General features: G+C 41.2%; 1 protein-coding gene across 1 annotated transcript; it reads left to right on the forward strand.

The window, feature by feature from the left end:
* Positions 1–1,318: 1,318 nt before the first annotated feature.
* Positions 1,319–13,064, forward strand: SLC34A2 (solute carrier family 34 member 2). Its single transcript, XM_084266779.1, has 12 exons — positions 1,319–1,433; positions 1,539–1,676; positions 2,225–2,353; positions 3,247–3,390; positions 3,980–4,091; positions 5,577–5,772; positions 6,495–6,590; positions 8,350–8,467; positions 9,170–9,337; positions 10,668–10,784; positions 10,871–10,995; positions 12,303–13,064. Exons 1-12 carry the CDS (start codon positions 1,328–1,330, stop codon positions 12,876–12,878), a joined length of 2,025 nt encoding a protein of 674 aa, XP_084122905.1. The 5' UTR covers positions 1,319–1,327; the 3' UTR covers positions 12,879–13,064.
* The last annotated feature ends 292 nt before the right edge of the window (positions 13,065–13,356 follow it).

Below are 13,356 nucleotides of genomic sequence, written 5' to 3' on the forward strand. Positions count from 1 at the left end.
ATGAATGATTAATTATACTCCTTAGAGTGGCTGCTAAATGCAGGTGAACCGTGTTTATGGGACCATGATACCAACTCTGACACTGGCTTTTGGAGGGTGGGCACAGGTCCCCTACTTATGAGGACTGCAGGCAAACTTTCTCACCAGTGTGTCAGCCATGAGTGCTATACATGGCGGTCATGGGGCAGCTTTGTCTGCAGAACTGACTGACTTGTGTTGCAGAGAGGGTGGAAGAGACAGACCCAAAGGCGATGCTTTTCTGAGTAGGGTTCACTTCTCCCATCCTTTGCACTGAGTTTTCAGTCACACCGGCTGAGCTAATGAACAGCCTTACAAGCCTAGGAAGGCAGAACTATTATTGTATATTGCCTCAGCTCCCCATGGTCACCTTCCTCCTCTTTCATTTCCTTTCCTCTGGCTTCTGGTATTGGTGAAGTAAATAAGGAGGGCTTTTCCAGGATTTGGTTCCAGGAACAGCTGCTTCCTCCTCTTGTTCCTGGGCTAGATCTGTCACATCTGCTTGTACATGTACTGATGGGATTTGGCCAGAGAGCCTACATGAGATGGGTGTGCCTGACCTTGCTGCCAATAATTCAGTTTCACTTGCAGCTCAGTGGTGGGTTACAGGTAAATATAGATCTGCAAATGGCCACTGCTGTGTAATTACACTCTAATCATTCAGCAAGCATCATTCTTCAACTTGAAACTTCAGGATCTTCCTCCACATTGCGCAGATTCACATTCCCCTCCCACCTTGCCCAGGGTCACATCCCCCTTCACACTTCCATGGGAATGAACCAGTAAAGACAACAAGAAAATTGTGTTTAGTATATGTGACCCAAACTAGTCAATGCTTTAATGAAGAACTGTCATTGCTCAGGTCTGTGCACTGAATTACTGTTTGGTAGATGCAGTAGGTTAAATCCAGAAGGTGGAAGAAAGTAAAACAGTCCTCTGAATTTTGCTGAAAGGAGATAAAATGAGTTAAAGGAAATAAATGCTTAAGATTTGGAAAGCAGAAGAATATTTGCTTTCGTGACAGTTAAAAGTGAACAAAAATACAGGTGTGAAGCAGAAATAATTTTTTTAACTGTGTAAATTGCACAAATAAATCAACTGTGTGGTTTTAAATGTAATTGAGAAATCAATTTTAGAAATAAAGGAATCGTTCATAAACATGTCTAAAAAGCTGTTTTCAGAGACAAATTGCTTCCATTCCATTTCCATCTCTTTTACTCTTAATCATATTTCTCACATACACTGTTGTAAGTTGAGTATGGTGACTGCAGACGCATTTTAACCAGGGATACTTTGTTAGTCGCAGATCATGGCTCCCTGGCCTGAAGTGGACAAGCCTGAAACCAATAACTATATTGGGGACTCTTCCAAACAAAACCAGAACATGGCTGGGAAAGAAGGAGAAAATCACAAAGGTAATTTGCGCTCACCTGTGAGTTTCAGAGCTATATACATTCTGGAGCTCCTTGCAGAAGATGGAAAGTAATTAAGCCATTTTTTTTAATGTTGTATTTTATCAGGCAATGTGTCTTCACTTGGAAATAAGGGGGAAATTCAACCTGCGTTTTCCACAATAGCCTTGATAGATGAGACAAGGCCAGAAGAATTTGACCCATGGGCTCTGCCAGAACTGCAGGACACTGGGGTCAAGTGGTCAGGTAGCCATTTCTCAGTAAATAAGTTAGATGCATTCATTTTTTCCATTGCTTCTCCTCTCTTTGTCTCAGTTATTTTTCTGAAATGGTATTTGCTGCAGAATTGAATTTAAGATTTGGGGAGTTTTCAGATGTAATCTTCATATTCTGTCTCTCTTTCCCCAACAGAGAATGGGGATATTTAATCAATTAAGAAGTATCCAGAAATCATTCTGCTTTTCCTCCATAAAGTGCAAAGAGATATATGGAAAACAGTCCAAAGCTAATGTGATTTCATAGTCAGGCTCCTACGAGACTGACTGTGTAAAAAACAGGGTCAGTCTCAGACCTCATAAGGGTTTTCTTATACACCAAACATTTATACCTGGTAAAACCAGGTAAACACACTTCCTGCTTCTGCAGTTAAAATTTGCTAAAGAAGAACATTCTTCCAGAATGAGGTCACAACACTGTCTTTCACTCCATAGTCTCTTCTTGCGTGCCGGACTGGTACAAAGAGAGCACCTGAAGCATCAAACAAGTATCTTATGTATAATGTATTTGTTTTGCAGAACTGGATAGAAAAGGAAAAATCATTCGTGTACTCTACGGGATAGGGAAGTTTATTATGCTGCTTGGATTACTCTACTTGTTCGTGTGTTCTCTGGATGTACTGAGCTCTGCTTTTCAACTGGTAGGAGGTATGAAAATGTCTACAGAATAAAATATGAAAGAGGCAGTAAATTTAATGTGAGTGACTGAACTACAAGTAACATTCTTCAAGAACATTGTCCATAGATTTATGTTGAGATACAGATTCAGGAGGAAGTAGTTCTGGTTGAAGACTGACCTTCATTTCTTTGAAAGGGCCTTTGTTTCTCAAATTCCAAAGATCTGTTGATGTAGAGTTTATTTGCCCGATTTCCTGTCACATTATTGACAGTTTAAATGAATACATCTGTGTATAAATCTGTCCCTTGTGAAAGACATTTCACCAAGGTGAAATATGAAAATTGCACTCTTGATCAAAGCATCCAGCACTGAAATATCCCCTAATTTTTTCAGAGAGGAAAACTATTGAAACGTGGTTGGTTTTTTTCATTTACTTATCTCCAAGTGTTAATTTCTACTGGTGGATTCAGAAGCGGTTATCAGGGAAATATGTGAGCCTCTGTGGAGATATTTTTGATTTTTGGCAAGAAAGCTACAGCAATATTAAAATAGTTTTTCTCGATGTAGTAACCAAAAATGTGAAGGCAGTAGTACCATTTAAATCTATGCATGTGTGGGGTTTTTTGTCCTGCACTCTTTCCCCTGATGGCTGTGGTTTTCATGGTTCTCTGCAGAGTTCAGTAGAGCTTGTTCAGTCACCAAACTGAGAGAATGTAAAGTATTCTCTCATAGCTGAGAAGTTGAGAGTTCAGGACTTGAATTTGCATCCCTGGGCTACATCACCTTGGTATATATTTTGGCTAGCAAGCATGCCTATATAAGTATCAATTAAATGGCTGGATGATCTTTAATTAAACACTGCAACAGTCCCTACAGACTTTACTTTGTACTTCCCTGACTCTGGGAATATGTCTTTTTGTAGGTAAAGCAGCAGGGGACATTTTTCAAGATGATTCAGTGCTGTCTAATCCTGTTGCGGGACTGGTGATTGGTGTTCTGGTGACCGTTATGGTCCAGAGCTCCAGCACTTCTTCATCCATTGTGGTCAGCATGGTGTCTTCCACACGTAAGTCTGCTTACAGTATCTTCCTAGAGATCACTCATAAATCTTGGTCTGGGATGCAGACATTCTCACCTGTGTTCAAGCTACAGAAGCTTTGAGAGTAAGAGTAGAAAGATTTTCACAGCTGTTGCCCTGATATAAAATTTTAAAGTGTGATAATAATAATAGGAGGAGGAGGAGTAAGTCCATAACTGCAAGGCACATCATTGAAAGCCTTGTCACTTAAATGCATTAGTTTTGGAAGCATCTGTATACTTTTCTCGTTAGCCAGTCACTGCACTTCTTTCTTGTGGCATCCTTTCAAATTCTGCAGTAGGTAGGAAAACGTCTGGGAAAGAAGAGACTTTATCTTACTCTGACTTTCCTAACATGTGGTGAGAAGGGATAAGCATGGGCTACAGTTTCAGTGGGGATCATGGGACTATGGGAGTACCACATTCCCAGGGGGATCGGTTAACGCAAACATATCTGGACTGGAGCACCTAATCCCAGTGACATCGAGGGAAGTCAGAGTTCCAGTGACACTAGTAGGGGTGAATTTTCATTTGGGCAGAGAGCTTTTCCATTCACTGATTTCTTTTCCGTTTTCTAGTGCTGACTGTTCAATCAGCTATCCCAATTATAATGGGAGCAAACATTGGCACCTCAGTTACAAACACAATTGTGGCACTCATGCAAGCTGGGGACAGGAATGAATTTAGAAGGTATTGTACTTAAACACTAGATCTGAAAAGTTGCTTTTCTTCTTTCTTCATAAGTTTTCTTCTTTATTCCCTATCACTAGTACTGCCATTTGACCTTTCTTGTGACCAAAATTTGACTGTCTATTTAAGAAAGTCACAACATGGCCCTGGCTGAGGTATCATGCTGTCTAGATATACGGCTTCATATATTTGAACGAAAGCATCATGTATTCCTTTGAAAATTTTGTGGATCTGTAAGAATCCACCATTTTTGACTGGATCTTGCACAAGGATAAATTTTCAACTGCTCCCACAATACCACCCCACCCACCTTTGATTATCTCTTATTTATGGGAGGGCCATACAAGTAGTAAATATTACTGTGTTTTGGTTTACTCTCCTTAAAAGTGATTTAATGTTGAAGGCTTTTTTAAGTTAGGGTAAGCAAGAGCTGGTAACTGTAAAGAAGTGAAGTGTTCTGGCTGTCAAATATTTACAGTGATAACTTTTAGACTTCCACTGGACATTGTTGATGAGAGAGCTCATGGCTCGCTGGAGGTGGGTAGTAAGCTTGGGAGGGATGTGAGCCTTTGGTAACTTGTGATTTATGGCATGCAGAAGTATGAAATACACTTAGCCAAAGCATATTTCTCCAGGATTTACTGTTCTGAATCCTTGGCTGTGCTGTTCTCTGTCATTCAAATTCTAACCCCAAAGTAGTCTATTAGCATCTGGTCAGGAAAAGAATTTAAATAATAATGAGAAAGAAGAAGATTTTAAACATTCCTTAACATAATTAACAATCACTTTAGTCTGCAAACTGAAGGTGGTAGCACTGTCAGCCTACTCTGAATGCTCCCCTTGGTTTTCCCTCAAGCAGTCTGCCAGTAGGAACATAAATTACAGGATTAGCATTTCAAGGAATTTTTCCTCCATAATTTCTTCCTTCACAAAGCTTAATTTAAGGAGCTATATTTTAAAACAAATACAGGCAGACTGCAGAGAATTAGGAGGACCACAAGAAACTATTAGAAAAGTAGGAAAGTGCCTCAGGGAAGAGTTGTGGTTCCTCAGGCTGCAGAGGAGAAGCTGGAAGGAAACTTAACACTGGTGGTTGGTGAGAACATGTGAGAAGACTGCAAAGAGACGTCTTCTCCCATGAGTTAGGGAGAACAGGTCCCAGAAGGAATGCCTGTCTGAGGGTTAAAAATGTACCAGAAAAGGGTGAGAGGCAAAACAAACGCAGTGTGTACAGCCACTCCTTTCTTTCAGACAAGTAGCCTCGGCAGCCTCCTGTTAAGGATCACTTTTGCCTTTTCTCGTTTGGTTTCACTCATCAGACGGCTCTTTCACTCAGTCAATGGTGTGGAGACAACTTAGTGCTCTGTAACAAAGCGACCCCAGAAATTAAATGGGCTTCATCCCCATCTCTATGATTTCATATTTAATTGATGTTGTGCACGTGTTTAATTAAAAGCAGCTCTGTTTTTTGATTTCTTCTTGCAGGGCCTTTGCTGGGGCAACAATCCATGATTTCTTTAACTGGCTTGCTGTGTTTGCGCTGTTACCCATCGAAGTTATTTCTGGCTATCTTTACCATCTCACCAATGCTATAGTTGAGTCCTTTCATCTTGAAAGTGGTGAGGATGCCCCTGAGCTACTAAAAGTTATCACAGACCCCTTTACAAAGCTCATAATTGAGGTAAGCCCTTTCTCTCTTCAAGGAAGCTGCTTCCTTGGTTCAGTCAGATCTAGCCAAAATGCTGTGTTAGGGGTGTGTGTGTGTGTTCCCACTTACTTCTCTGTGTCCTTGGGGTAAAACTCATTAGCGGATAGATTCTTCTTTTTATTCATATTTCATGAAGCACCATGTCTATATTTTCTGTTTCTATATTTCCCCTGCATTTCATTTTAATGATGAAAGACTGGGAAAAGGATAGAAGGACTGGGAAAGCAAGTGAGGACAAACACAGCCATGGGGGATAGACAAGATGGCAGCTTGTTGCCTAGACAAGGGTAGATAGCACATCCAGGTGGTCTGAAGAGATGACACTGAAATGACAGGAAACTTGCACACATCTGGAGTGATAGCTGGAGACCAGAGGGGATGCACACAGCTCCTAAAATGACAGTAAATGCATTTAGGCAGCTGTGTTACTGTAGATGTTTAAACAGAAAGAGTAAGATGACGTGGTAAGTTTGAGAAGAAAAAGACACAGTGTGTGTGGAGAGTTGTGCCTTCTCCTGGGAATAAACCCCCTCCTACCTGGGAGGTATGGCAGCAGCTTCAGCATTAGAGATGGTCATGCAGGCTTTGTGTGGTTGAGCTTCCAAAGGGAGTTAAGCAGAGCTGAACAGAAGTGTGTGATACAAATTGTAGTAATGCTTTTATTTTTCTTTTTTCTTTTTTTTTTTCTTTTAAAGCTTGATAAATCAGTAATAAATGCAATTGCTACGAATGATGAATCAGCAAAAAACAAAAGTCTGGTAAAGATCTGGTGTGTAACTGAAACCAATGTGGTGAGTATCGCACTAAATACATTGTCAGGATCCTCAGGAAATATTACTGATCCGTAGCTGACATGTCTTATCAAAGGATTGTGAAATTAGGTTTTTAAATGCAGCAGAAAAAGAATGAAAAGAATTTAATGTAGTCTTTGCTCCACTTAAACCAAGGATGTCATACCAGTGGTGAGTTTGACCTGGTTGCTTTTGGTACCATGCAGACCCTTGCTTATCAGAACTGGTGGTTTGGAACCAAGCCTTTTATTCCTTTCACATCCGAATGCCTTTAAACTCAAATACACCTCATCACACTTTGAAAGTGGAAAAAATCTGCAATATAGGCCAAAGAAAATATCTTTTAGCCCAACATTTATCTATTGATCTAACCAGCTTTAGTCTTGTGTTTGGGTGATCTGGCAGCAGCTGGTTATTTGCAGCTTTCTTGGAAAACTGCCCATGGAAAAAGCCTCTGTGGGGCTATGTCCCATCATTCTTCACCCAAGCAACACTGCAACTTGGAGTCTGTTGCCCAGATCGAGATCAATGACTATTTTTAGTAAACTGTGGAGCAGAATGTTTGGTTTGTATTATTCAGCTAACTAACAATTAGAGCATTAAGTATCCTTTGGATCTCTAATTAGACTGTTTTACTTGTTTGTTTGTATAGAAAAGTAATTCCTGGAGTCCTGAGGCAGAAGATACTTTAAGGACACACAGTGGATATTAACATTAAGAGCTTGGGTTTTTTTGAGGAGCCCAGCTCCTATTGAATGACGGTCTGAATGGCCAGTGAAATGCTAGCTAGGGAGATAGAGCCAGGAGCAGAGCTGTGCTAACGTGAAACTCTGCTCAGGTTACGCTGCTGAGGAGCTGGATATTTCATCTCAGAGGAGGCATGATGCTTGGGCAGCTGTTCTGCTTTCAGGCCTCCACCCCATACTTGGCTACCCCTTTGCTGCACCCCATGGCAGGTACAGCCTAAGCTCTCAGTGAGTCCTGAGCCCCTAAGTCCTACAGTCCCCCGACTCTTAAAAGACAAGCGACTATGAGAAGTGCAAACTGAGGGTTACATTTCCATACCCACTTTTATTTCTGTCTTTGTCTGTATTTTGGCTATGTGCTACTGCCCAAGCATATAGTGGAATTGCAAAATCACATGAAACACCTACAAGCTTGACTTGAACTCGGTGGGGGAAGAGGAAGATCATTTAAATGATTTAAGTTCCTAGTGGGTTAAACTAACTTCTGGCAAAGGTGATTAAGCAGACTTACAGCAGGGATAAGGGTAAAACATGTTGATCTGATGCAGCTGCTTCAAAATTCAGATGAAAACATTTCAGGAAGGCAAGAGACAACTTTGTGTTGCGCTTGTAAAAGGCTGATGTGTTTGGGAGTCTGGTGACCAGGCACTCCCTGAAGATGTGGGGGCACAGGACCCACCCCGGCTTTGCCCTTCAGCTGGAGGAAGAATGTGAATGGGGTTGTCTGCAGGCAGTGTCAAGGTTCTTGGCTACTGATGGCTTGGTGCTATGGTTATTGCAGTGTAGAAGGTTTGGAGGATATTTTAACCTTTAAATGTTGCATTGACTTGGGCAACAGCACAAGAATGCAAAACTTTTGCTTTGTCATTAATGTGGTGCCATCTTACACTCCAGCTTCCAAATCTGCCTTTAGTTGATGAATGCTTGGTTGTAGTAAAAACCAAGAACTTTGCATGAGCTCTTAATGAAGGCTGCAAGTGACTGAAGTGTTTGCTCTGTCTGGAAATCTTTAGACACTGCAGAATGTCACAATTCCATCTTCAGAAAACTGCACATCTGACTTTTGCTGGACTGATGGAAACACCACATGGGCTCTCAAGAATGTAACTGAGACAGAAAATATCAGTAAATGTAAGTAGGAGAACTATTTCCCCTTCAGTAATATCTTTACAGATGCATATAGCTTTCTAATGGTGTTTATAGACTGCTTCAGAGGTCTACCAAGGTACTAGGTGGGTGTAGCCCGAGCCGCCCATGCTCTGGGATGGCTACGGAGATGGACTTAACCACCATCATCATGGTATCTGGCTGCAGGTGGATCTCTTTCCATGCTCCCTGATATCAGTAATCAATGACTTCAGTATCATGTCACCCTTACTGTTCAGGTGACTTGGAGCTACAGTTACTTTGCTGTCATGGTTGCTTGGATATCTCCATCCCTCTGCATGCCCTTTGGGATTTTCAACAGCCCATCTCAAGCACACAGCCACCTCTGGGAAAAGCCAACCCACCATCTGGCCCAGAGCACACCAAAATGTCCTCGCACCATTGTATTCCTCTCCCACACACAAGCCCACCCATTTCCTGCCTGCCCTGCAAGGATGCCTGCTGTGTATTTTATGATTGCCCATACAAAAGCCCCTATTGTGCCCTTCCAACATGGCTTTTGTGGAGCAAGGGGGATGGCATTCTCACTCTTTGCATCATCTCCTCCAGTTGTGTGTGCTTTGGTCCCATTTTCTTAGCAACATGTATGAAAACCAGAGCTGGGCTTGGGATCAGAAGCACAAATGTGGCTGAGCCAATTAATTTTCCTATTTTTTTCTTTTTCAGGCCAGCATCTCTTTGCAAACTCAGACCTGCCTGATCTTGCCATCGGTCTCATCCTTCTGGCTTTGTCCCTGCTTGTTCTGTGCTCTTGTTTGGTGATGATCGTTAAGCTATTAAACTCTGTGCTTAAAGGACAAGTGGCGAGTGTTATCAAGAAGACAATCAACACTGGTAATTATCTACTTCTTCTAAAGATTGTTTTCAGGAATGACAAGGACACTGAGCACGTTTATACAAATCTTCTGTTCTGGCAAACATTATAGAATAGTTTAAAGAAAACAAAATCAACACACTCCTCACAACACTTTTTCTCCTCAGCAGGTTATTTTGTTTCTTTTAAAAAATCTATTAGCGAACAGCTTTCTTGTGAATTGCAGCAGATTAACAGGAACAGAGACCAAAGTCCAGGCTCTGTTTCTTGATGTATAATCATTAGCTGTTGGAAATGTAATGTTCCCATCCTCAGAAGATAGCGCTGAAGTGCTGAGATTGTAATTGCCTGCTTTGGCACTGAGCCTGCATGTTTCTTCTAAAGTAAGGTGAAAAAAAGTTTGTGGTGATTAATGATCTAATTCCCTTTGCTTGACCTGTTCCACTCCTTAACCCTCTCTTCAGTAGGATAAAGCAGCCCTGACTTTGCTGTCTTTCCTCATGTTCTCCAGGTGGTTTTTCTACCTGGCTCCATTGAGTGCAAACATGTGGGTTTTTCACTTGGCTGTTTTTTTCTTCATCGTCCTTTGAATGGAGTGGCTAGAACCTGTAGCAGAGAAAAGCACTCCTGGCACGTCTCTGGTTGTGGTTGAAGAGAGAGTTCACAGAAACGGGGAAGGCAACAAAGTAGTCCTTATGTTGTCTTCTCTTCCCCTGGGCAAAGAATAGTGCCTGAATCAAAAGCTTCTCCCAGTTACTGTTTGTGATCTACTCTGTTTTCCTCTGTGGCTTCCTAGACGAGTAACTGCTGACTTTTTGGCTCACTCACAGATCTGCACAAGGCAGGGGACCGTTCTGCCTAGTTTCCCTAATCAGTGTGATTAGCTTTTCATTGTGAATGCTGGCAAGTGAATTTTTTAGGAGGTGACTGACTTGAAACCGGTTAGAACAACCAACCTGATTTTCTCAGAATAGTCTTTAGAGCTTATTGAAGATCAGGTCCATGTAGCAGATTCCTGGTTGCTGAAACCAAGACACTCTAGACACTTAGAAGGTGTGGAGTTGATGTCTGTGGAAACATTTCTGGCACCTAGTTATATTACAGCATAAATGCTGTCCTGGGTCAGTACAGATGTCTCCCTGATCTGGTATCCATCTTAAAGTGTCTGGTGGTGGAAGGGTGGAGAGGGAGTGCAAGTAAATTAGAGTAATAGAACTGTCTATGACCCAAAATCGTCATGTAAGAGACAATATGGAAACAATATATTACATTTAAAATTCTTAATAGTCTTTTTGCCTCTATGTTAGTGTGTTGTCCTAAAGACAATGTTCTCCCTCTGTTTTTTTTCAGATTTCCCATTTCCTTTTACTTGGCTAGCTGGTTACCTGGCTATGCTTGCAGGGGCTGGTATGACCTTTGTTGTTCAAAGTAGTTCTGTTTTCACATCTGCTATTACACCCCTTGTTGGTAAGTTGTCAATACTGTATTCTTTATCCCCATGTTCATCTTCTCCACCATTCTCAAACCACTCAATGCTGTTTTTTTTCTCCTAGGCATTGGCGTTATAAGCATTGAGCGCTCTTATCCCCTTACCTTAGGAGCTAACATTGGCACAACCACGACAGCTATACTTGCAGCTTTAGCAAGTCCAGGGAGTACATTAAAATATTCATTACAGGTCAGTATAAGCCAATGCTTCCTTGAATTCATTTAGAAGGTACAACTTTTTTGAAGGAAAAACTGACGAAGTTGGCTGTGATGCTATTATGCCATGGATGTCATGTTTGATTTTGGGCTGTGACCTAAGTGAAGGCTGTACAACCCGTAAGATGGCAAGCTGTGCACCTACCTGAGGTTGCAGTGAGCATTGTAGCATCTATTTTCTCATTGTAAATCTAACCTGGGTTTTTTGAATTCCTTGTGGAATCAGACTATTTGAAAAGTAGGCAGCGTGGCTTTGGGCTCCCATTTACCACCCAGTAAGGAACATTCCAGGCAGCAGATAACATTTGAATGAACCCTCTACATCAAAGGGTGAAAAGATAATGAAGTTTCCTTTATGAAAAGGATGAATGTTTTTTACCAGCCACAATAAATCAAGAAAATTACAGAAGTCATTTTATTGTCTTTGGGCATGATAGAATAGATGTAATCACAAGAAGATACTATCTTGACCAAGCTCAGATTTCACGATAACTAGCTGGTTTTATAACTTACTTTAAAAATAAACCCCTGTACTTTCATGTTTACTTTAGTCTGATAACAGTTGTAGAATGAAAATAAGATAAGGTGAGCAGGGAATGTACTGTTTTCTTCAGTATGTGTTTATTCTGTCTAAGCAACTTCTGCAAGCTTTAGCAAGTAGATGTCTCTTCACACTTACTTTTTAAAAACCAGTTTGGAATTATGTGAGTCTAATTATTATAAAAGACTCAGACAAAGAACCTTCTCAGTGCCCTATAAACTTTTAGTTAAATTTAGGAAAATCCAGGTTTGAACCAAGCAAGTTCTCAATAGCCTGCAGGCAATATCTGATTTACACTTCCCATCTTTTAATTGAAAACTTAGAGATGTAGAATCCGACAGTGAATGGTTATCGTGTATTTCTCATGCCTCACTAACAACAGGACTGTTTTCCAACAGCTGTTTGGTTAGTCAGATTTATCTCTGGTGGACTCAATTTCTTGCAATTGAAAGATGCATTTTAAGACTTCTGCATCTACAAGGAGTTATGTCGTGCCCTAGGCTTGCCTTGTTTCCAAGTGCTGTCCCCTGTCTGTAGGCAGTGATCCTCACAATATGAGAGGTATTGTGGAGTCCTTGTTTCATGCCAGGAAAGCCCCTGCAGTGAAATACCAGTGAAAGACAAGAAAAAACAGTGGGAAGCAAGGAAAGGGAAAATACGGAGTCTTTGTGCAACTGGAGGGTATCATTCAAGTAAGGGCATTTAAAGTTAATGGACTTCTCAAATGTTTTTGCTTTCAGATTGCCTTGTGCCACTTTTTCTTCAATGTTTCTGGGATTATTCTGTTTTACCCACTACCTTTCACCCGGCTGCCAATCCGCATGTGCAAGACCTTGGGAAACATAACAGCCAAGTACAGATGGTTTGCTATATTTTATCTTCTGGTCTGCTTCTTTCTTTTGCCTTTGTTTGTATTTGGTCTGTCACTGGCAGGCTGGCCGGTCCTTTTGGGTGTTTGCCTTCCCCTGCTTGCTCTTTTTATTGCTGTGATTGTAATTAATGTTATGCAGAAGAGGCGACCGCACTCACTGCCTGAGAAACTCCAAAACTGGGATTTCCTACCCATCTGGATGCACTCCCTAGAGCCTTGGGACAATGTGATTATGTCTTCACTTGCCTTTTGTGGGAAACACTGCTGCGGCTTCTGCAAGTGCTGCAAAGTCAATACAGACCAGGAGGGTGCCAAAGACAACCAGACAAAAACTATGGAGGTTTATGAAAACACCATTGCGATGGCTGATGAAGAAAGAGGTGGAAGAAGGGCACCAGCTGCAGCTTGTGTTGACAAAACAGGCACAAACAACACAGCCTTATAGTAGCGGATCAACCTACGCTAGCACAGATACAACATAGGACAGTCAGGCTCTTGAAAACCACCTTGGATAATGCACTGAGGACAGAGTGAACATTCTGTTAGGTTTCTGCAGCCCGGGATATATCACTCATCAAGGCATGGAGTCAAAAAAGCTTGCCAGAGTCCCTAGAAAAATCTATGATCAGTTGAAAAGTTAATGACAGATTTGCCTACAGAAGATCTACTAAGCAGTACCTTCATCCAATGCTATCAGTAGCAAACAAAAGAAATCCTGATGTAGTCCCATGAAGAGAGAGATGAAAGGAGTGATGATCAATTCAGACTTAATTAAAAAGTGTGCAAACTAACAATGCACTCTGACCTACTGGCTTATTCAGCAGAAGCTACTTTATAAAACCTGAAAAGCTCTGGAAATGGAAAAAAAAAAAGGAGAAAAAAAAGAGTATTCTAATTTTTTTTTTTTTTAATGACCCTGTTTG

Source organism: Gallinula chloropus (genome assembly GCF_964237585.1).
Source record: "Gallinula chloropus genome assembly, chromosome: 7".
In the NCBI taxonomy this organism is placed as follows: domain Eukaryota; kingdom Metazoa; phylum Chordata; class Aves; order Gruiformes; family Rallidae; genus Gallinula; species Gallinula chloropus.